This window comes from Phascolarctos cinereus, unplaced genomic scaffold, assembly GCF_003287225.1.
Source record: "Phascolarctos cinereus isolate Bilbo 61053 unplaced genomic scaffold, phaCin_HiC Scaffold_4;HRSCAF=312, whole genome shotgun sequence".
NCBI lineage: Eukaryota > Metazoa > Chordata > Mammalia > Diprotodontia > Phascolarctidae > Phascolarctos > Phascolarctos cinereus.
In genome coordinates, this window is record NW_027555847.1 from 143,164,549 (window position 1) to 143,188,211 (window position 23,663).

At 38.0% G+C, this 23,663-nt stretch overlaps 1 protein-coding gene across 3 annotated transcripts in view; it reads left to right on the forward strand.

The window, feature by feature from the left end:
- Positions 1-23,663, forward strand: part of TMEM245 (transmembrane protein 245) — a 108,233-nt gene that overhangs the window by 11,486 nt on the left and 73,084 nt on the right. For all 3 annotated transcript variants that reach the window (XM_020995441.2, XM_020995442.2, XM_020995444.2), the window contains exons 2-5: positions 2,075-2,192; positions 3,181-3,282; positions 19,555-19,674; positions 22,393-22,611. In XM_020995441.2, the coding sequence (XP_020851100.1) occupies positions 2,075-2,192; positions 3,181-3,282; positions 19,555-19,674; positions 22,393-22,611 (559 nt within the window). The remainder of the gene's footprint in view (positions 1-2,074; positions 2,193-3,180; positions 3,283-19,554; positions 19,675-22,392; positions 22,612-23,663) is intronic.

Below are 23,663 nucleotides of genomic sequence, written 5' to 3' on the forward strand. Positions count from 1 at the left end.
GTGGGTCTTCTTACTCTAAATCACTTCTCTCTGTGTTTTTCTTACTTTCAGCCTAGTCTATAACATCTTTCTAAAGCAGTGGTTCTCAAAGTGTAGTCTGCAAACCCATGAGAGTCCCCAGGACCCTTTCAGGGGGTCTGAGAGGTCAAAACTATTTTCTTAATAATACTAAAACATTATTTGCTTATTAAAAATATTCCTTCCTTTTCCAACTTCTTACCTATGAGACCAGATTTTTTTTCATATGCTTCAGCCAACTCGACATATTACAACAGATTAAATGCAATAGCATATACATGAATCCAGTTGTCTTCTATTTAGCCATATGTTAAAGAGATTTGCAAAAATACATAAAACCGTACTGTTCTCACTAAATGTTTTTATTTTTGAAAATGTAATTTTTATAAGCATGTATTTATGTTAACATGTAATGGGTTTATTATTGTATTTTAATGAAATAGATAATTGTTTTAATATTTTATTAATCTTAATTTCTAATAATGATAAATAGTGATAGCTGTAACCCACATAAACATAAGCTGTTTGGGGCTGTCAGTGATTTTTAAGAGTGCAGAGGGGTCCTGAAACCAAAAGTTTGAGGACTGCTAGTTCAGAGGATGGATGAGTAATTATTACACTGGACAGCACAGAAAGCCTCTTGTTAATTACATCCATAAAAATAGGTCAAATGTATTTTTTGGGCTGATTTAAAATATGGTTCCATGTTTTGTCTGTCACCTACTATTTTCACAAGAATCATAGTTTTTCTACAGCAATTGTAATCATTTAACTCAACTAAAATGTAGCTTTTTGTGATTTTTTAAAAATGTATTTTCCTTATGGAGCATCAATCCATAGCTTCCAACAGTAGTGAGCCAGGATAGTATAGCCATGCCAGACCCTCTACAGGTAGCCTTGATGCCATTTTCATTCACTTCCATTTTGTCTGGCAGATTGCTCCCCCTACAAAAGTCCTTCTCCCCTCCCCTTGATCTCTCCCTACCTACTGATTAATTCCCTGCAATCTATGAATAAGTGTAGGTCCCCTCCATCCCAAAAAGATCTTCACTTAACCCTAGTATTCCTGCAAGTTAGTGGCCTGTATGTTATCTCCTTTTTGTAACCAAATTTATAGGAAAAAACCATCTACTCTTATTACCTCCCCTTCTTTACTTTCACTAAGTTATCATTGTTTTGCCGTGTGGCTTCTGGCCTCAAGTCACTCAAGTGAAACTGTACCTCCCAAAATTACTAGTTGTCTCTTAATTGTGAAAATCCACTGGCCTCTTCTCAGTTGTCATCTTTTTTGACCTTCCTGCGATATTAGATACTACTGACTACTCTTTCCTTTCTGAATAATGGTGAGAATACTACTCCTTGTCTTACCACTCTTCAGTCACCTTTGCTTTACCATCATCCATATCCTACCTGCTTGCTGTGGGTGTACCCCAAGGTTCTGATATGTGCCTTCTTCACTTTCTGTAAATATCTCTTTTGTAATAATCACTTATATTTTATAGTGCCTTCAAGTTTGCAGTGCAAACATACATACAGTCTCATTTTATGTTTTAATGAGATCTCCTAGATTTCATGATCACTGTTTCACAAGACAGAATGGTCTTCTTGATTGATAAATCTGTAGAGAAACCTTGGAAGCCCATAGTAGACTTCTTATGTGTAACATGTCCTGTTACAGATAGTGTTTCTAATAATACCTAATTAGAACTTAGTATTTGCTACTCATGAATTTTCTTCTAGTATTAACAGGTTTTAAATTAAAACTAAGGTTAAAAAAAACCCTAAGGGTTTTTTACACCAAAAAATTTTATTTTTGAATATCTGACAATTTTCAACCAAAAGGATGATTTTTTTTTTTTAAAATAACAGAAGTTGTAAGAACTTTCCTAGACCTACTTTCTTCATCTTAACACCTAGTATGTATAGTAGAGAACTACTACAATAGCAGTTTTAAAATACAGATACATGGAAGTTTTATATAATGTAGGTATGTTTGTGTTTATTTACATATCCATGTTTTTTCAACCTTATATTTTCTGTTCATTTATTCCTAAAGATCTGGACGTTGGTAGTTGGCTATGTGTTGGCTGTTTTATTCAAGTGGAATCCAAGTACTGAACGCTACTTGAGAGCAGTTTCAATTCCTGTCTGGATTATATTACTTTTCCATTTAGGTGGGTCACTTGTTTTTGATACCAAGAGGTGTGTCATGTAAAGTCGTTATTTTTAGATTTATTTAAAAATTTAGGTTTATTAAAAATCCTACTAGATTTTTAGAAACTTTAACTTCAGACTAAATGCTACATCTTCAGTTTTTCATCTTTTCATTTTGTTAGACGTTTGCTTTTAGAATTTTGTTTTTTACAATTGAAAAAGTCATATAACCTAAAACAGCACAACATTTAAAATACTTTTTAGAAAAATATATTGCTTTACCATGTCATTTTTTCTGTTTTTCTGTAAGATACCTTTGGTCAGTGTTTTTTAATAGTGTTCAAGATTACCTTTCCTGCTCTCACCCCATAATCCTCAAAATATTACTTCCATGTTCTTGCTTATTTCTTGGAGAATTTATTCCAGTAGCCCTTTGTTTTTTTATTTGGCCATGTTGAATTTGGGAGATTGAGGAGAAGAAACAGATCTGTACCCTGGCAACTCCTTAGTATCTAAACTTTATACATTAAAGAGAGGAATGTTCTAGTTTATTATCTAAGACCTCACCCTTTTCTGGGAATTCTGAATATTGTGAGCTCATCTGAAGTCCTAGGAGATCCAGCCAGGCACCATATTTGAAGGGACAAATAGAAGCTATGACACAGATGTTTAGCATTTTGGCCCAGATATAGAAAGGCTTTTTATCACTGAAGGATTAGAATCCTTTAAAATGTACTAGGGGGTAGCCTCTTCTGGGTTTGCTCAGTCAGAGCCTCCTAGAGTCAAGACCAGCATCTTGGGAAAGCTGTGGATTGGATCTGCATTTCCAGAGCTGGATCAGAGTATTTCACACAGAAGTACACTGTTTACTTTTTTTCCCTCTAAAACCTAGTCTACATTGTAGAGTTTTAAATGTTTTAATTATATACACACACACATATAATAACTGTGCATTCAAGTCATTACATTGTTTTAGAGGGCTTAGACTTGTTTACCATTTGTTTTCAGCGTCTCTGGCTGGCTCCTGGAAGATTCCAGTGTTCCTGGTTATAGTTTTTCTGATGTCTGTGGGTACTCTTTATGAAAAGCAAAATGAAAAAGTCTCCTCCGGTAAGAACTTTCATTTTATTAATAGTAATTAATATAAATATTAATAATTAATTTTATTAATATTAATACTTCCAAGAAGTATCCTGGAGATTAAATGCCAAACAAATTGTAGTAAAACAAAAAAACTTGCCATATTTTCTGTTCAGAAATTTTATTTTTAAAAGTTTTATATTGGTAATGATACAAGTTCTTTGAGGAATTAGGTTTAAAGAATTATTTTTCTAAAGCGTTCTAATTGTGTTCATAAGAGTTGTGCTTGCTAGGAAGGGCAACCATTTATGAGGGGTCAAAAATACTTTTACTTGGGAGCTTAGACTTACAGCAGACCGTTTGGAGTGCAGCTAACTATGATCTCTGAAACAAGTTTTAATTTAGTTTAATTTTTAAAATTTGTTGCCATCTTTGATGTTGAGGGAGTATAACCCTTCCCCCCAAGGACAACAATCCCATGCAACAAATGAAAAAAGAAGGAAAAGCCATTCATCAAAACCAACCCACTGATCAACTATGTCTGACAGTATGTGTGCAGTGCTCTACACTGACAGTCTCCCAGTTCAGCAAGGAAAGGAAAGAGAGAAGTCATAGAATCATAGAAGGGACCTCAGAAGCCATCATTTTCTCGTTGTTTTTTGGGGGGCTAACCTTGATCATTAGAATTACACGTTATTCAATTTCAAGGGCATTTTTTGTCTTGTTATTGTATATATTGTTTTCCTAGTTCTCCTTACTTCGCTTTGCATCAAGTAATTTAAATCTTTCTCTGCTTCTCTGTAGTCTTCATATTCATTATTTTTTATGGACTAGCCATATTCCATTACATTCATGAACTACAAATTTGTTTAGCCATTCCCCAGTTAACACACATCTTTTTTGTTTCTAATTCCTTAATATTACAAAAAATACTGCCATAAACATTTTCATACATATGAGATCTTTCTTTAGATCTTTGACCAGAAATAAACATTCATTTGTACATTTCCTTCTTCTTCCACTGCCTCCTCCCCGTCTCCCACTTTGGGCAGACAGAGGCCTGAGATTGGAACATAACTGGAAGAATTTATTACAGATGGAATTCCATATATGCTATGAGCAACAGGAAAGCCACGTCGTAGTTTTGAGTTGTCTTCGATGTCATCAGTAAGCAAACTGGCATTATGTAACATCTCTGTAACTTCAGTGATAATCTGTGTCTTATCTTCAGGAACTTTTAGCCAGTGATTAAACACCTGTGAAAGTTTGGTTCTCATTTGTTTACCTGGTAATTGAAGTTAAGTACCTGTAGGGTTCTAAAAGGATTCTTTCAGATGTTTTCTGAGCTTCTTCCATAATTTGTAGAATCCAAAAAAGCTGATCATTCAGGCTCCCCTACTGCCTCCACCTCTGTTCCTGGTAAAACGGTGATAATAGTTTCACACAGCCAGTCCCAAAATAGCACTGCCGTGCCTCAACTTCCTCCTTTATAGTTCACTTTGAGGCTCTTCCCGCCATCAACATGAACCCCTCCCACTGCTTCACTTCGGCACTCTCCGCCCTTTTCAGCTACCAGTGACGCCGCATTAGATAGATAGATAGATAGATAGGTAGAGATATCTATAAACATACACATATATATATACATATGCACTCCTACACATATGCAAGACTATACTATGCTTATTTCTTTCTACTTGTCATCTGTTTCTCTGAAGGTGGATAGCATCTTCCTTCATCAGTCCAAGTCTTTCCATGGTTTTCTAAATCAACCAGGTATTCATTTCCATGACAGTATTCCAACCCAGTACTACCTATCTGAGAGTTGTCTGTGAAAGTTTTTTCCCAATTTTCTGCATGCCTTCTATTCTTAGCTCCATAGGTTTTATTTATACAAGAAAATTTTAACTTAGAATAATTGAAATTATCCATTTTACATTTCCACAATGCTCTTACCTTCTAATATAGTTTAAGATCTGATACTGCTGAATCTGCTTCCTTTATATCTTTTTTCCCTGATTTATTTGAAGTTCCTGACCCTTTATTCTTCCAAATGAACTTTGTTATTATTTTTTTCTAACTCAGATCATTTTTTAGTAATTTAATTGGGATGACATTGAGTAAATACATTAGTTAGGTAAAATTGTTATTTTTTAAATTATATTGACTTTACCTACCCATGAACAATAAATGTTAGTTACTTCATTTATTTAGATCTGATTTTATTTGTATGAAGTGTTTTATGTTTATGTTCATATAATTCCGGGGTCTGTTTTGGCAGGTATATGCTCAGGTATTTTATACTGTCTAATTATTTTAAATGGTCTAAAACAATATTGAGTAATATTGCTGACATGTAGTATAGTTTCTCTTTTTTTTCTTTTGATCAAATCTCTTTTAACTTTAACTTTGTCTGAGATCATGATTACCACCCTTGCTTTTTTTACCTAATAAGTTCTACTCTTGTCCTTTATTTTATCTCATTTTTATAGTGTTTTCTAAAAGCAACATATTGTTGAATTCAAAATTTTAATCTCCTGTTACCCTTACAGTCTATATTTAGAATCCAAGAGATACATTTTACCCAAAGCAAACTTGGGAGCTAGAGGATTGCCTTATTTGACAAAGATAAGGTACAAAACAAGAGGGGGGTGGTTACAAAACAAGGGAGGGGGGTGGGCAGCTGGTGTATGGCCCCATTCCCCAAAAACACAAGACTTACAAGAAAGTGAAACTTGGGCCCAGCTCATGCTGAAGCCTTACTACATTTTTGGAGCATAGCTTCCATTTCATATGAGAAACTTTCACTTGTCCCACACAGTCCCCCCTCTCATTTCATAGTTGAAAGTTTCTCACACCAAAACTGGTAGGTTTCTTCAGCCTCCCTATTTGCTATTCCATCAGGATCTGGCCCTCTTCTTCCTGACTAACTGGCATCCACCCTTGATTCCCCAATATCATTAATCTTTTGGACTCACTAGCAGGCTTTCTTAATATAATCATCCTAGAGAGTGTCCTTTGTACAGTAGTCATGCAAGGGACACACACTAGGAGTAGTATGACTCCACTCACTGCTATCAATAAGGACCATAAAACCTGCTTCCACCAAGTTCCCCCAAACCAGGACCACTCCTTTAAGTATATATGGGAAGGATTAATCTAAGTATTGACAAATCAAAGGGGCAGCCTCTTCATAAATGTAGATAGAGAGACCCAAAAGAAAACAATTGTGTAATTGTCCCTTTAAGAATTAGAAGTCTTTTCTTGTACAGCTGTCTGGCAGGGAACACCATCAGTGAAGTCCTCTTGTCCTTGGTATTTGCTCCAGCCATCTCCAGCACAGCATCTCAGCATCTTCTTGTCTTCTTGTAGGAACCAGCTTTCTGTCCATTCTCCTATAAAAGGGACCTTAGCACAATTTTAAATTACTATTTCTAATCTTTATAACCCTGATCATTTCACAGACTCAAAATTGGAACCATAGCCAATTGTCATCTTTAAGAAATTCACATCAGAACCCAGTGTCTTCTATTTTTACATTAATCCATTATTAATTTCCTCACCAGGGGGATGAGACTTCACTATGGAATTAGTCACAGGCTTCAGTACGTACATATCAATTTTCAACACAGTACATATAAAATCTTAAAATTTTAGTCATGCCTTGTTTCTTTGATGCCATTTACAAAATAAATCACAAGCCATTCTTCTTTTAACATTATTAATCAATGGTGACAAAACTTTAGACGAGCATGATATTATCCAAATAACAAAATAACATTCTCACAAGCCCCTGATTATCTCCATGCCATTACCAAGAATTAAAAGACCCTAACTCATACAGGAACACTAGTCCCAGTTCTATAATAACCTGAGATGTTCCATAATCAATTATTTTAGTAAATTTGTTAAATCTTCTGATTATAGAAACTTACTGTAGAAGGAAAAAGAGCAGGGACATGTGACGTATCACGTATGACAGGATAAAACATCCTTAGCTTTGTTTAAATTCAGATGGAGTCGCAGTTCTCCAGTCATGCAGTATCTGTTCCATCTCATAGCCAGACTCAGAAATAGTCAGGTGGGAAACATTCCTTTCCAAAGGAACACAATGGGGAAACTGAGCCAGGAGGATCCCATCCTAGATTGAGGCTAAGATTGTCCCCTTGGCTTTTTCCCAAATAAATCACATTTCCTCTAAATAGGCCTCCACCTGTTCTTGTGGCATTTCTCTCATATACTGATTTAATGCAGACAATTATACCCAAATTCAAACTCAAAACAAAATTAGCTGTAGTCCCAAAAACCTTTTTCCTCAAACAGCAAGTCTCACTAATCATAGCTTAAAGCCAGATATAGTTACTTTTACTCTCATGGAGTTGCAATAAGCAATAAGGATTTACCAGGACTCACATACATAGGAAATCTCACTTAACATCTTTCCTTCTCAAATTTAAACTTGCTCTGGTGTAAAAGCCAATCATCAAAAATCATTTCTATCTACTGAACATAAACTTGCAACTTCTCGGCAAATTAAATTCATTGTCTAGGAACTGCATAATCCTAACAAGTTCTCTTCTCAGGGCAGATAACCTTGCCCCCTTTCCTCCCAGATTCTCTCAAAAATATGTACTACTCCCCAGGCATACTTTGAATCAGTGTAAACATTGCCCTCTTTCCCTTTTAATAATTTTAATGCCGGATTTAAGGCATATAGTTCACATGTTTGGGCAGACCAGTTTTTCGGTAAACTTTCCACCTCAGCCAAGGATTCTTGATCCCCATTAATGACAGCATAGCCGTTCCTTCTTTTCCCTTCCACCACCCTAGAGGAACCATCAGTAAACAAACTGATTCCTCTGGGAATTGGGGATTCTTGTAAATCCTCCTGAACCTGAGTTTGAAGGTCAATGAAGTCAATACAGTAATGCTCTGATTCAGATGCATCTCTGCCCCCTGAAGTCAGAAAAGAGACAGGACTTAAGTTGTTATCTTGTGATAGTATTAAATCATCTTTCTCCAGTAATATGGTTTCACATTTGAGAATTCTGGAATCTGTAAGCCACCTCCCTGCCCTTTAATTCAGGATGGCTCGTACCTGATGGGGAACACTCACTATCAAGCTTCCCCCAAAGGTCAGCTTTCTACCCTTCTCTACTAGTATAGCAGTAGCCGCTACTGCGTGAATACAGGTTGGCCATCCTCTAGCCACAGAATCCAAGATTTTTGATAACAAAGCCACGGGTCTCTTCTGCCCCCCCATATTTGGTTCAAGACCCCCAGTGCTACCCCTTTGTCCACATTCACAAAAAAGTGAAAGGGTTTCTCCAGAGAGGGGAGTGTCAAAACAGGAGGGGAGGTGAGGACTTCCTTTAACTTCTTAAATCCCCCTTCCCCTTCAGGGCCCCATCTAATTTGCTCTGGTTCTTCTTCTAAGTATTGGTACAAAGATTTTGTGAGGGATGCATACGAATCAGTCCAATTTCTACAGTATCCTACTAGCCCCAGGAACTTTCTGAGTTCCCTCTTAGTTTTTGGGAGGGGAGTTTGAAGAATTCCTGCCACCCGCTCTGGGTCCAGCTTCTTCTGCCCCTCACTTATTAAATGTCCCAGATATTTCCCCTCTCGTTCCACAGATTGTAATTTATGTTTGGAAATCCTCAAACCTTCTGATCCCAAATAGTTTATCAATTTGATCGAGGCCTCACTAGTTTCTATTCTCTTATTACCTGTCACCAGCAAATCATCTACATATTGTAATACCTGTGTCCCAAGGGGAGCTCTAAACCCTTCCAGGATTCTCTCAAGGACTTGTCCAAACAAATTTGGTGATTTGGTATACCTCTGGGGCAGGACACACCGCCTATACTGCTGCTTCCTCCCAGTCTCAGGATCCTCCCACTCTAAGGCAAAGATATCCCTACTACTAGGGTCTAAGGGACAGGCCCAGAATGCATCTTTTAAATCAATTACACCGAATCACCTACTGCCTTCGTTTACTCTTCCCAAAATTGTACAGGGGTCAGGGACCACTGGGTGGGATGGTAATACAACCTTGTTAATTTCCCTTAAAACTTAGAATAGTCTATATGTTCCATCTCCTTTCCGGACCAGCAAGATGGGAGTATTGAAGGGGGAAATACAGGGTTCAAGAAGTCTCCCCTTCCAATAGCCCCTGAATCACCGATCTAAGTCCTCGCCTCTCCTCTAGAGATACAGGATATTGTTTTACTCTCACCACTGTAGTGGATTCCCTCAATTTGATCTTAAGAGGGGTTATGTTAACCTTCCCCTTGTTGGTTTCCAGGGACCTTGGCAAGTTTTCAACATAAGGAGTAATTGCCTTGTGCCCCTTCTTTTCACACACAAATAATCAATTAACAATTCTAGGTTTTAACATCGAAACAGTAACCCCAAACAACCTAGTCAACAATCTCACAAATGTTGCAAAACAATTTTAGCTGAAAGTGCCCCTTAAATTAAGACAAAATTTGGAAATTTTATGCTTTCTTAAATTACAATACTTAAAAAGGAAATGTTACAAAACAGGATCATATAGAAGCCCCAACAGCCAGATTCATTCCTTTTTCTCTTTTCCCTGAAGGCACAATTAATTTAACATTCCAGATTATAAAAGAAATTGCCCTTCAAGCAACATAACTAATACAATTGAAAACAGACTGAATTAAAAAAAAATTTCTTTCTTTCTAGACCCCTTCACCAGATTCAACAGTTTCCTGGGGCCACATAGTTAATAAATTTCTTACTGCCAAATAACAATATGTGCTCTTAAAATAATACATATACACATTTCTAAGTTCAATACCCTTGGCCCTTTATAAAGGGATATTATCCACAAATTCATGTATTTCTTCAATATTTCAGTTCCCCATTCATGTCCACATTTTCTTGCAAAAGTTTTACAGACAGTTTGGAATCACCTATTGTAATCAGGTCAGTTTAAAATGTACTGGGCCAGTATTCTAACTACTTCTTTTTGCTTTCCCTCCAGGTAGGCACCTCTAGAGCTTAATAATTAATTGAACAGTAATAATCATAACTCACAATAACCAATATCTTTATCATAGCCAGTATCCATATTAGATTTAATAGAACCCACCCATGGATCTAGCCTGAAAGGTGGGGGGACATAATTCCTTCCATCTCTCCATAACTTTATCTATTGGTTTTTAAATTAGGCAAAAAAAAAAAGAATTTTATTTTTCCATCCTTCTACTTTAAAACATACCACTTTTTCACACCTTCTCAACTTACTTAAACTATCTAAAGCTATTCAGAGGATATCCTCATCCAAGGGTGGGGAACTTAAGACCCCCACCCGAATTACACTCACCAAGACTACTGCACAGCTTTCTTTTTGCATTTCTGAAGGGAGATAATTTCTCTCCCTCCCCTTCTCTCTTCCCAAACTGCTTTTACAACTTTACTATGCACTCTAAACAGTTCACTCATCTTACACTATTTTTCCACTGTTCTTTAATTTCTTTCATTTACTTTAGTGCCAAACAGTATAATAAATTCTGAAATTAAAAACATCACATTTTTACCAATTTGAATGAGTTGGGGCTCGTGGGGAAACATCATGGTCTCGGCAACAGTCGAACCCAGTCATCCCCAACAAGCCGAAGCCCTCAGCACAGCCCCCTGGCTGCCTATAAATTACCTTTTGTCTATGTTCTGGTACACAAAAACTTTTCTTTTTTGTGAGAGGCAGAAAAGATTAAGTGCTACCTCTCTTTTTAGTCTGAGGGGAAAAGGTTCCCTTTTTCTCTCTTTGTCTCCACACTCAAATTTGGCCAGAATTAGAATGCAGACAGAGAGAGAAATTATTTTTTTTTCCAAAAGTTTCAAAACCTTCTTACTTTCAAAAGTCCTCTGTTCACACCATGCAAATATATTATACCTTCCTTAAGCTTTCTGTACATACTCCTCTTTCCTATATGCTCAAACTTTCTTGCCTTTCTTTCTAACGGACTTTGATTAAAGTCCCTTTAAAACTGTACATATCTTATTTCTTCCTAATTCTGACCTGACACTTCAAAAATCCTTCTCAACTTCCTTTTTACCAATCATATAACCTAAATAATAAAGTATATTTCTCTCTTTCTCTCTTCTATCCAGCCCCACCCCTCTGAGGCTGCTGTTATCAGTGAGTGAGAGGGGAGGGAAAGAAAGCCGCACTCCAGAGTCCAGCTGCAGCACTCGGAATGCTTTTCTTGCCAAATCTTTTACTATCAAACACTGTTAACACTCATTCACACCACGCACAGACACAAACACAAAAAAGAAAATAGACATACAACAACCCTCTGCCCTGTAGAATCCTCAGATCCTCAAATCATGTTTAATCACTTTCTTTTTATCTTTTCCTCTATATTTTGGTAGTCCATTCCAATTCTGCAATCAGTTGCCTAAAGGACTGTCTATAGGTACCTCACATTTGCGCTCCAACTGCACAGATTTAGATTGTCCCTTACATTTCTAGGGACTCCCCCCCTCTCCAGGCCCTCACCTAGGGAATTTATGGGAGCCGTAACCGCACTCCCTGAGTCTAAAGACACAGACTCAACCAAATCACCGAGGAGCGTCGGCCACTCCTCACCAGTCACCCATGAAGCTTTCTCAGGTCCTTCCGATGAGGTATCTATTCCGCAATTTGACTAGGCCCAGACTCCGTGTAAACTAGAGCCCGTCCTAATGGGCCCTCACCCTATCCCAATTACCTCCAGACCCCTGAGTGCTTACCTCTGGGTTGCACGTACAACTTATATGACTGCTGTCACTCACTGGCCGGCCAGAATTTCTCAGTTTTGTCTCTAATTGTTGGAGCCCTAACAAACCATCTGTTTCTCTGAGTCCCTCTCTTCAGGTTTATTTCAAAGACTGGGCGGCAACCTCCCTCCAGGGCTCAAGACCTCCGAGAAGTCTTGGATATGCACTTGGTCTTGACCTGGGCAAGGAAGCCCCCTGCCTGCCTAATCAAAGAAAATACTGGACGAGTCCCCACTGAGTGGGATTGAGACCACTTACCCAAATAAAAACTCAAGAGATTTCTCCAGGTACAAAACAGAAGGTTTTATTTTAGCAAGTCTCGCACAAGAGTTGGGCGTCACCTACCCAGGGCGGACTGGAGTAGTGAGGCGAGATACAAGAAGTAAGCAAGCAGTTATATACTCTTAGGCAAACCCCTCCAAGAAACCCCCCTCCCCACCTGTTTACCTCAATATCTTTCTCCTCATTGGTTGAGGCAAGAGACCTTACAGTCTGTTATTTAGAACCCAAGAGATAACGTTTTACGAAGCAAGCTTGGGAGCTAGAAGATTGCCTTATTTGGCAAAGATAAGGTACAAAACAAGAGAGGGGGTGGGCAGCTGGCATATGGCCCTATTCCCCAAAAACACAAAACTTACAAGAAAGTGAAACTTAAGCCCAGCTCATGCTAAAGCCTTACTACATTTTTGGAGCATAGCTTCCATTTCATGGGAGAAACTTTCACTTGTCCCACATACTACTCACTCCTCTGCTTTATTTCTACCTGCTACCTTGCCCTCCTATTTCTTAACCTACCCATTCCTCCATAAGTCCCTCCCTTATCCTCTCCCCCCACCCTATTCCCTTGCTTGTTTCTTTCTGAATTCAGAAGACTTTTATACCAGAGTGTGTGTGTGTGTGTGTGTGTGCCTGCCTGTGTGTGTCTGTGTGTGTCTGTTGTTCCCGCTTTAACCCATACCAAGATGAGAGTAAGATTCCAGCACTACCCATCCTCCCCTCTTCTGGCTTCTTCCGTGTCAAGTTTTCCTTTTATGCCTCATTTGTATGAGATATATACTCCTTTTTATCTTTCCCTACAGTTTTCTTTTTTTAAAACCATCCTGTCAGCTCAGCCCAAAATTTTCTTTCTAACTACCCAAATACTAATGAGTCATAAGAATACTGCTAGTATTTTCACATTTAAGAAGTAAACAATTTGACTGTATTAGTCCCTCATATTTGGTCTTTGGTGTTTGCCATATATTTGTCCTGGATGTTATATGTCAAATTTTCCCTTAAGTCCTGAGGTTTTTGTCACAAAAACCTGGAAGTCTCAGTTTGTTAAATGCCTTTTTTTTTCTTTCCCCATTTTTCCTTCTGGGATCTTCTCTGTTTACTTATTTTTATTTATTTATTTTTTGTTTTATTTTGTTTTTAGCAGCTGTATGTATAATCAAGTTCTAGTCCTGCGGTATGGAGAATAATTCCCCAAGCCTCGGATTCTTCTTACTGTTACTTTCTTTTCTTTTTTTTTTAATATAAATTTATTTATTTTTAGTTTTCAATATTCACTTCCACAAGTTTTTAAGTTCCAAATTTCTCACCCCTCCCCCCCCAAGATGGCATGCATTCTGAATACCCCTTCCCCTGGTCTGCCTTCTCTTCTATCTCTCCCCCCTCCCTTCTCTTATCCCCTTCCCCTTCTATTTTCCTGTAGAGCAGGATAGACTTCTGTACTCCATTTCCTGTATTTCTTATTTCCCAGCTGCATGTGAAAACATTTTTTTTAAAACATGTTTTTAAAACTTTGAGTTCCAAATTTTCTCCCTTCCTCCCTCCCCACCCACCCTCATTGAAAAGGCAAGCAACTCAATATAGGTTGTACATCTGCAGTTATGCAAAACACTTCCTCAGTAGACATGTTGTGAAAAACTAACTCTATTTCCCTTAATCCTATCCTGCCCTCCCATTTATTCTATTCTTTCTTTTGACCCTGTCCCTCCTCAGAAGTATTTGCTTCTGATTACCCTCTTTCCCAATCTGCCCTCCTCTATCATCCCCCTGCTGTCTTGTCCCCTTCTCCCCCTATTTTCCTGCAGGGTAAGACAGATTTCCATACCCAATTGAATGTGTATGTTATTCCCTCCTTAAGCCAAATACTATGAGAATAAGATTCCCTCATTCCCTCTTACCTTCCCCTGTTTCCCCTCCACTGTGAGAGACTTTTCTTTTCTGTATTTTTTTTTGTGAGATAATTTACCGCATTCTACCTCTCCCTTTCTTATCTCTGAGTATCATCCTCTCATCCCTTAATTTTATTCTCCAGATATGACCCCTTAATCTTCAACTCACCCTGTGCCCTCTATCTATCTATCTATATATACATACATACAATTTTTTTCCTTCAACTACTCTAATACTGACAAAGTTCTCATGAATTACAAATATCATCTTTCCATGCAGGAATGTAAACAGTTCAATCTTAATAAGTCTCTTATGATTTCTCTTTCCTGTTTACCTCTTCATGTTCCACTGGAGTCCTGTATTTGAAAGTCAGATTTTCTGTTTAGCTCTGGTCTTTTCATCAGGAATGCTTGAAAGTCCTCTATTTCACTGAATGACCATTTTTTCCCCTGAAGGATTATACTCAGTTTTGCTGGGTAGGTGATTCTTGGTTGTAATCCTATGTCCTTTGCCCTCCGGAATATTATATTCCATGCCCTGTGGTCCTTTAATGTAGAAGCTGCTAAATCTTGTGTTATCCTGATTATGTTCCCACAGTACTTGAATTGTTTCCTTCTGGCAGCTTGTAATATTTTCTCCTTGACCTGGGAACTCTGGAATTTGGCTACAATATTCCTCGGAGTTTTCCTTTGGGGATCTCTTTCAGGAGGAGATCTGTGGATTCTTTCAATTTCAATTTTGCCCTCTGGTTCTACTATGTCAGGGCAGTTTTCCTTGATAATTTCTTGAAAGATGATGTCTAGGCTTTTCTTTTGATCATGGCTTTCAGATAGTCCAATAATTTTTAAATCCTCTCTCCTGGATCTATTTTCCAGGTCAGTTGTTTTTCCAATGAGATATTTCACATTGTTTTCTAATTTTTCATTCTTTTGGATTTGTTTTACAGTGTCTTGATTTCTCATAAAGTCATCGTCTTCCAATTTCTCTAATCTAATTTGTAAGGAAGTGTTTTCTTCAGTAATCTTTTGGACTTCCTTTTCCATTTGGCCAATTTTGCTTTTTTAGGGCATTTTTCTCCTCATTGGCTTTTTGGATCTCTTTTGCCATTTGGGTTAGACTGTTTTTTAAGGTGTTATTTTCTTCAGTATTATTTTGCGTCTCCTTTAGCAAGCTGTTGAGTTGTTTTTCATGATTTTCTTGCATCACTGTCATTTCTCTTCCCAGTTTTTCCTCTACTTCCCTTACTTGCTTCTCAAAATCCCTTTTGAGCTCTTCCAAGGCCTGGGACTGATTCATATTTTTCTTGGAGGCTTTGGATGTAGGAGCTTTGATTTTGTTGTCTTCTTCTGGTTGTATATTTTGATCTTCTTTTTCACCAAAGTAAGATGATATAGTCTGACTCTTTTTGCGCTTCTTGCTCATGATCCCAGCCAATTACTTGAGTTTTAAACTCCTTGTTAAGGTACGAATCTGCTCCCAATGTGGAGAATGTACTGTCCCAAGCTTTGGGGGTTTGTACAGCTGTTTTCAGAGATACTTGTAGGGACTTGTAAATTTTCAGTTCTTCCAAGGTGGTATGATAAGGGGCGAGGTGTTTACTCCTTTCCTGGCCTGTGACCACAGGCATTCCTTTCTGTTCTTTAACTGTGAGGAGGGGTTCCTCTCCACAGCCACTCCAAGCTCCACCACACCAGCGCTCCTCCTTACCCTAGCACTGCCGCCCCAGAACTGTGACCCAGATCCAATCATGGGCAAAGCAAGAGATTCCTGCCTCAGCACTGGCAAAGAGATCCCTGCAGTCCCTCTCTGATCAGCCACTGGATTCCCCCTCAGTCTGTGGGCTTGGGAAGCAGCTGCTGGCCCGCCCCCCCTCCCAGGCTCTTGGGGAATGGAGCTGAAACCCCGCCTTCCTCTCTGACCACCAACAGAAACAGACTTTTCCCACTGACCTTCTAAGTTGTCTTTGGCATTGTGGATTGAGGAGTCTGGAAACCTCCACAGCTGCCTGCGATTCAGTCCTCTGAGGCCTGCTCCAGGTTTGCTGCGGCCTGTATGCCCACGCTGCGCTGCGCTCCCAACCCAGCGCAATACACCTTTCTGATCAATCATCCAGGTTGTCTTGGGCTGGAAATGTGTTTCACTCTGTCTTTTTGTGCGTTCTGCTGCTTCAGAATTTGTTTAGAGCCATTTTTTATGAGTATTTGGAGGGGTTTGGGGGAGAGCTCAAGCAAGTCACTGCTTTTACTCCGCCATCTTGGCTCCACCCCCTTACTGTTACTTTCTGAAGTCTGTCCTGGGGCCCAACCTTGGGCACCTGTCTCTACTCCTAAGCCATGGCCAGGGCCCTCACCCACATTGCCTAGCAAATGATCTTGTTCCCTGTGGTCCCTCTCTCCACTCCAAACTGCAACTGTCCTCTCTGCCCTGGAACTGAAACCGGGGACTCTGCTCTCCTGCAAGTACCCATAGCCAGCAGGGTCCCCACTCCTCTGCTACTGTACTCACCAGGTGTGTGCTAGCTCCTTCTTCTTACAGCCACAGTCTAGAATAAGTCTGGTCAACACAGCTGTGCTTGGGTCCCTCCATGTTGAAAGTTTCTTCAGTGTTCTATTCAGCTGTCATACAATGCCCTCCCCCCCTCCACACGCACTCACACTCACAGACATGCACGCGCACACACACTGTGTGTACAAACTGTCTATGAGATGAATGTTTCTAAGGCTGAAGCTGTCTCTCAACCCTAGATGCCCCCAGGGCTTATTTATTAGTTCTGCAGAGTAGGCCTGAAGGTGTTTGCACTTCCCTCAGACCAAACCTCTGCCCCTGGAGTTTGGGTCTTTCCTAGGGTTTTCTCAAATTGTTTTAGGAGGACATTTGCTTTACCCCCACTTGTTTATTCCCTCTGAGGTGATGTTCTGTCTTCTTTTGTGGAAAAATTTGGAGAGCCAAAAGTTTTTTTACCTACTCCGCCATCTTCCCAGAGTCCTAGCAAGCTATTTTTAAAGTTTTGAAATTCCAGAATTTCTATCATTAGAAAAACAGTGGTAACAGGACAAATGTGTAAACAGAAAATGAAATAGTTTATTTTGGCATGGAAAAATTAGGGACTGATTTTTTGATGCTCTTCCTGAATTTTTTTTCCTTAACCCATAATTTCCTAGTCATAAACTAGGTAGTACCACAGTTCATGACTATTAGTGACATCCCTTTGCTGGTATCACAAAAAAACCTTAGGAGATTGTTACAGGTGTAGGAATGTAGGCTTCTTTATTTCACATTACTCCCCTGCCATGGTAAATCATCAGCAAACCATAAGCCAGTTCTCCTGATTGTCAAAGTAGTTATTTTATTCTGAGTAGTAATAAATAAGTGCAGATATTTTTAAAGCAAATTCTTTAGTTTCATAAAGCAAATGCAGAGTTGAGCCTTGTGGTGTTTATTGATTCCCTGCTTTGTAACAATGATGTTATTAATAACAGACATTTATATATCACTTAAAGGTATGTCAGGTGCTTTAAATACAATCCCATTTGAGCTCATAACCACCCTGTGGGATGGGCATTATAAGCATCATCCCTATCTTAGAGATGAGGAAACAAGCTCACAAAAAGGGAGGCCCACAGACATGTGACCCTCTAGGTCTTCAAGTGTTACCCTTTGACTGAATCCAAACTTCACAGAATAAATCCCCCTTAATAAAAGGATTTGTTCTGTAAACCTTGGACTCAGTCCAAAGGCTGCACCCAAGGACCTAGAAGGCCACAAGTTCCCCGTCCTGGTCTTGTCCATGGTCACACAAGTAGTAGGTGTCAGAGGGAGAATATGAACCTAGAGGTTTCTGATTACAAGTCTAATAACTCTTTTTCTAACACAGTATGCTGCCTCCTAGACAGCTCTAGACGACACTTTTCAAGTCCTCTAAAATCTAGGTTATTCTTTGAGCAGAATGTTTTTGCCCAGATCCCAGAGAAGTTTATATCTTTAGTCATGTTTGAATCTAGTGCTTTTCTTCAATCTCTCGAACCTTATTCTTCATTACGATTTTTGTTCTTTTAAGCCCCCAAGACATTTAATCTCTGTTGGAAGATGCTGCCATTTAGCCATTCATTTACATGCCCACAATCATTAACATGTTCACAAATAAATGATCAACCATTAAGATATCAGTAATGCCAAGTTAACTAGACAATAGATACCCTCAAATTAAGTCCAAATGGAATTCTGAGACAGCGTGAGCCCTTTGGTCTTTAGTTAAAAATTATATGCATCAAGTGTTCGGACAAAAGTAAAAGAGACTTCAGAAATCTAAATTAAAATCTCATCTCCTAAAAGAAGGCTTTCCTGATCATCCTTAGTTCTAGTGCCTTTTCTCTATTGATAGTTTCTGGTTTATCTTGTATGTAGTTTATTTGTACAATCTAATCATACTTTATTCCTCAGTTTCTCTTTATGTATGTTGTATATATCTCTTTATATGTTGCCTCTCTATTAGAAAGTAAGTTCCTTGAAGGAGAGAGTTTCTGGCACACAGTAAGCCCTTAACCAGTGTTTGTTGATTGACTGAATTAGATTAGAATGCCCTAAGAATGCTATTCTGCTGGTGAGGCATCTGACACTGCTATGGTGTGCTTCTAGACTCATACTCTAGAGAAACCTTTCAGCCAAGAGATCTTCTGTTGTTTGCAGTGAGATTTGACAACTCTGTGGTGGTACTAACAGCAATGTGAAATACAACTAATAAATCAAGTGAGTGAATGAATGAAGCAAAGGGAGCCGGAATGGGGTTGAATGCTAAGAAAAAAAGCACAGTAAAACTTTTGTACAAATTAGATAACACTGACAAAATGGGACCTGGAGCAGGGGTCTGGCTTCTCTTTCCATCTCTGATATACTGGTTTTCTTTATGGCTTTACCATCACTTGAGTGCAAAAGTTTCTGTGAGATTAACTTTATAATTAGATGGTCATACCTTGGTTTCTGGCCTTGTGGTCAAAATCATGCTAGACTTTGAGCCAGGAGGGATATGGATTGAAGTAATGCTGCTAACACCTGATAGAATAGCATGTCATTAAGACTTGATGCCATTTGTTAGATGTATCTTAGTGTGAAATCCACATAAAGTAAAACATAGCAATATTTTATCGTGTTTTCCACTGGATTTTTTTTTCCTTATTTATAAATACTTTGTAGATGTGTAAAATCTAAAAGCCCTCTATTAGAATTTACATATTAATAATATCTATTGTTTTGGTGTAAAGTTTAATTTAAAATAGTAGAAACAAATTTAAAGTATTTCTAATTTGAAACAACCTTTCCTTTTTTTAAAGAAATGTATTTATTTTATAGGGACAGAATTACCTGGTCAGGTGATTTCTATTGCTGCTTCTACACTGGCCACATTTGCCATATCCATCACAGGGTATGAGCTAGGACAAGAAGAAGTTAATTCAACACAACAACCCACAGGTGACTGAACTGTGTAAGAATATAACATAAAATTATAACATCTTATGATCATGTGTGTCGGGTTTATAAAACTTCTTGACTTTTCTTGTTACTACTCCATTTAAAAAATTTTCTCCTTTCTTCTTAATCCTAATCTCATGTATGTGTGTGTGTGTATTTTTTTTTAACCTTATATGCTTTTTCTTTTGTTCTGTGTTTACATTTTTATCTGGTTGCCTATCCCCTCCCCTTTTTTCCTTCTTTTCCTCTTTTTCTTCTTCTTTGCTCTTTTTCCTTTTTATTTTTGCCTTGTTAAAAGGATACTTAATAAACAAGTTATTTCTGAAGTTTTCTTTGATTTCTTCTTTATGTCTCAGAGTTTTTTTCCTCTCACCTGTAATTTTTTTTCCTATTCTGTTCTGTTATTCCTCATCTTCTTGGGATACCCTGTACCTCTACTCTTTTTTCCCTTCCTTAACCCATTTCTTTTTTTTTCTTTACTCCTTTTGATCTATTTTTGATTTTTTGCCTCATTTTTCCCTTCCTTCCATCTTCACTCACTCTAATTATCTTTTATGGATGTCTTCCTTTTCCCTGTTTTTCTTTTAGAATGGAGAAGGGGATCTTACTGTTGATACTTCTGTGCAGCAAGTGATTTGGTTGATACTTAACTCCAGTGAGTTTCCCCAGTGGTTCAGTAGGAGCTTTGCCAATACCGGGCTTTAGTTTCCGCTGCCTGGACTTAGACAGGCATATACTAGTTCTTCTGTCCAGAGTCCTCTCTGTTCTTCTTGTTGTATTTTTCTCTGTAGTCTAGGCATAACTACTTATGATGGGGATTCGACTTTGGCAATAGTAGGGGAGTGGTTATGACCTTCAGAGCACCAGCAGAAAGTGCTTGCCTGAGGGCTATATAAAGTATGCACAGCTGACTCCTTAATGGTAGAGGGAAAAGTTCATTATCATTAAAAAACATAGAGTAAAGGGATAGTACCTTGGGTGGTAAGTATAGCAGAAGAAACACCATTGCTGTTTCTGGTTCAGGTTGTCTGTCTGCTCCACCAACCTTCCTCTGACACCTGTTTGACTGGGCACAATTCTTGGTCTTGGTCCTTAGTTTTCTCATCTGTAAAAGAAGAGGGTTTGATTAGAGGCTTTTGAGGAACCATGATCCTATGATCCTTCCCAGTGGTCCCTATTTTGTAATCTTACTTCCCTCTACTCCCTCTGGCAGACTTACGGTATTTCACTACATATTCAGCACAGATTTTATGGCAAATTTTTGCAAAAAAGGTGACATGTGACCATTAGGTGAAGCTTTAAAAATTGTAATGGCATTACTTAAAAATCTTTCATTACTAAACTGTCTTTGGCACAAGATAAGGATGCATGGAATACTTGTGAATATGTGTTAAAATCGAATACTGACAGTGCATATGCAATGAGAATTCTATGCTCATGGCTCTCAATGCACAAGAGATAAATGCTTATTTGTATGCCACTGGGGAATACATTGCTGCTCTGTTTACCTTTTAAGCAGTGTGATGAACAGAATTATACCATGTAATGATTACACATGATAAAAGATTTTAAACCAATCTTTGGACTGAAAAAACTTTACTTGAGAGTAGAAGGACATATAATGTATGTACACATAAGCAGATATAAAGACATTATAAAAAGGAGAAAGTAATAACAAATAGAGGAATCAGTTATTTCCAGATATTGGAGATCCCATATGCAAAAGCATGGAAGGATTTAATATTCCTATGGGATTCAGTGTTCTTCAGAAACAAGCTTTTAAATAATTTAATGCTAACTTTAAAAAATTTTAAATTATATTTCACTCTGTGTCCTAAGGGATATGACAAGTACTAAATTTAAGAACACTTTAAAAATTTTATGTTATATTTTTATGGTTCTTATCTCTTAAAATCAAGTACAATTAAAATAAACTTTATTTTAAAAGCAAAAAACCTATATAATGTTATATGGCAAACTATGGGTCTTTTGTATGGGTCCATACAAATGGATGCCATTTGTATCAGAGGTAGATTTGTAAAAGTTCTTACTCCTAATTGTTATTTCAGCCAAACATCCTTGTCACTAATGTTTGGAAGGCTAGAATAAACAAGGCAATATACCCTACTTTGAAAGTCATATCTTCTAAAGAAATGAATAAGCCTCCTGAAAGTTTGGTTTGTAAATAAGTATTTATGAAGAGCTTTCTCTACCTTGGGATTTATATGTGATAAATTGACAGACATTTTTAACCATTAATAAATATTTTATAGGTATAGTAATTTGTATGCTCTAAATTGTTTACTAAAATCACAGAATGCTAGAACCTTAGAAATAATTTTTCCCCCTTTTTATTTACTGAGAAGACCAAAACCCAGGAAAATGGTGAGTTGCTTAAAGTTTCATTGTTAGTGGCATAGCCAGATCTAAATGCCAGATTGTCTGTCAAACAAAAAGACAAAACAAAACTTATCAAGTGAAGATAGGACCAAATGTTAAAAGCTTGGTTTTTATGAATGCTAGTACCATGCCAGTCTACTATACCTAGTAGAAATTTATTTTTTGTGGTTAATGTAGCATATATCAGAAGTCTTTGTATTTTACTATTTGAATAATGTGTGTGTCTTTCAAAACTTAAAATGGAATAGATTGATCAATTGCCCAGTAATGGTGTTCAATAGAAATTAATAGAGTATACAATTTTTGTTCTTCTTATAGAAACTGCAAATGATGGAGAATCCATTTGTACATTTCCTTCTTCTTCCACTGCCTCCTCCCCATCTCCCACTTTGGGCAGACAGAGGCCTGAGGTTGGAACATTTCTTAGAAAGAAGAAAACCAGTGATGTCTACTTTGTTACCCTTGTATGGGCCATCATCATAGTCCAGATCTGGTTGAATTTGTGGATTGTCCAGTTGCTTCCAGTGCCTATTGCAGGTCATCACGTAGTTTATTGCTCTCTTTTCCATTTCCAGTTGAACTTTTATGAGTTTGCAAGTAGTATTTGAGTGTAGAATCAATTTGCAGGATGTTAGAGATCATAGAGAAGCCTAATTATTTCTATTTATGCACAGTGTGATGATATGCACAAGGAAAAGGAAAGTGAACAAACAACCTAGTTTGATATGTTATGAGAGCTAACCTTTATTTACTTTTAAAAGTTACATCATGGGGCAACTAATTAGTGCAGTAGATAGAGCACTGGCCCTGGAGTCAGGAGGACCTGAATTCAAAGGTGGCCTCAGACACATAACACTCACTAGCTGTGTGACTCTGGGTATGTCACTTAACCCTGATTGCCTCACCAAAAAAAAAAAAAATTACGTCTTTTTCATTGGCTAAGATAGCAATTTCAGTTTAAGAATTGAATTTTTAAAGCTGAGAAATATGTTGAATTAAATGTATTCACACACACATACTTTGAGTTATATTCTTTTTCATAGACATCCTTAAGTACACATACCAATGTTACTGGCTTTTCTGCTTTAGTAGCTTGATGGCTTTCAGTCAAACCTTTAATGCCTTGATCCTTTGAAGGGAAAGGTACAAGGCATAGCAGAGATTGAACATACATCATGCCTATATGTTATTTCAGGAAATCCCTAGAAAGCCCTTTGTTGAATCTGGAACTTGGGGTTATGGTTTAAAAAGTGTGGTTTTTAGAAATCATCTTCCTGAATGGTCCCAGAAGGCAATGTGATGTGGCAGCACAAACATGAAAGACAGAGTTGCTGCTTTAAGGTCCTATTATCATTTAGTCTGTCAAGAGTAACCACACTTTGAGGGTGCTTAGTCATCACCCTAAACTGCAGGGTGATGGTAGGGACCTTGGGATGATCTTGGAACAGAGGTTGTGACCAAAGGAAACCCACCAAGGATTGTAGTTACCCAAAGGGTCTTTTTCAGACTTGGACCAATCCTGAAGACTGTGTAATACTTGCCTTAGGGTTTAAAATAATCTGGAGCCTCTTTCTAGCTCAAGCAGGAAA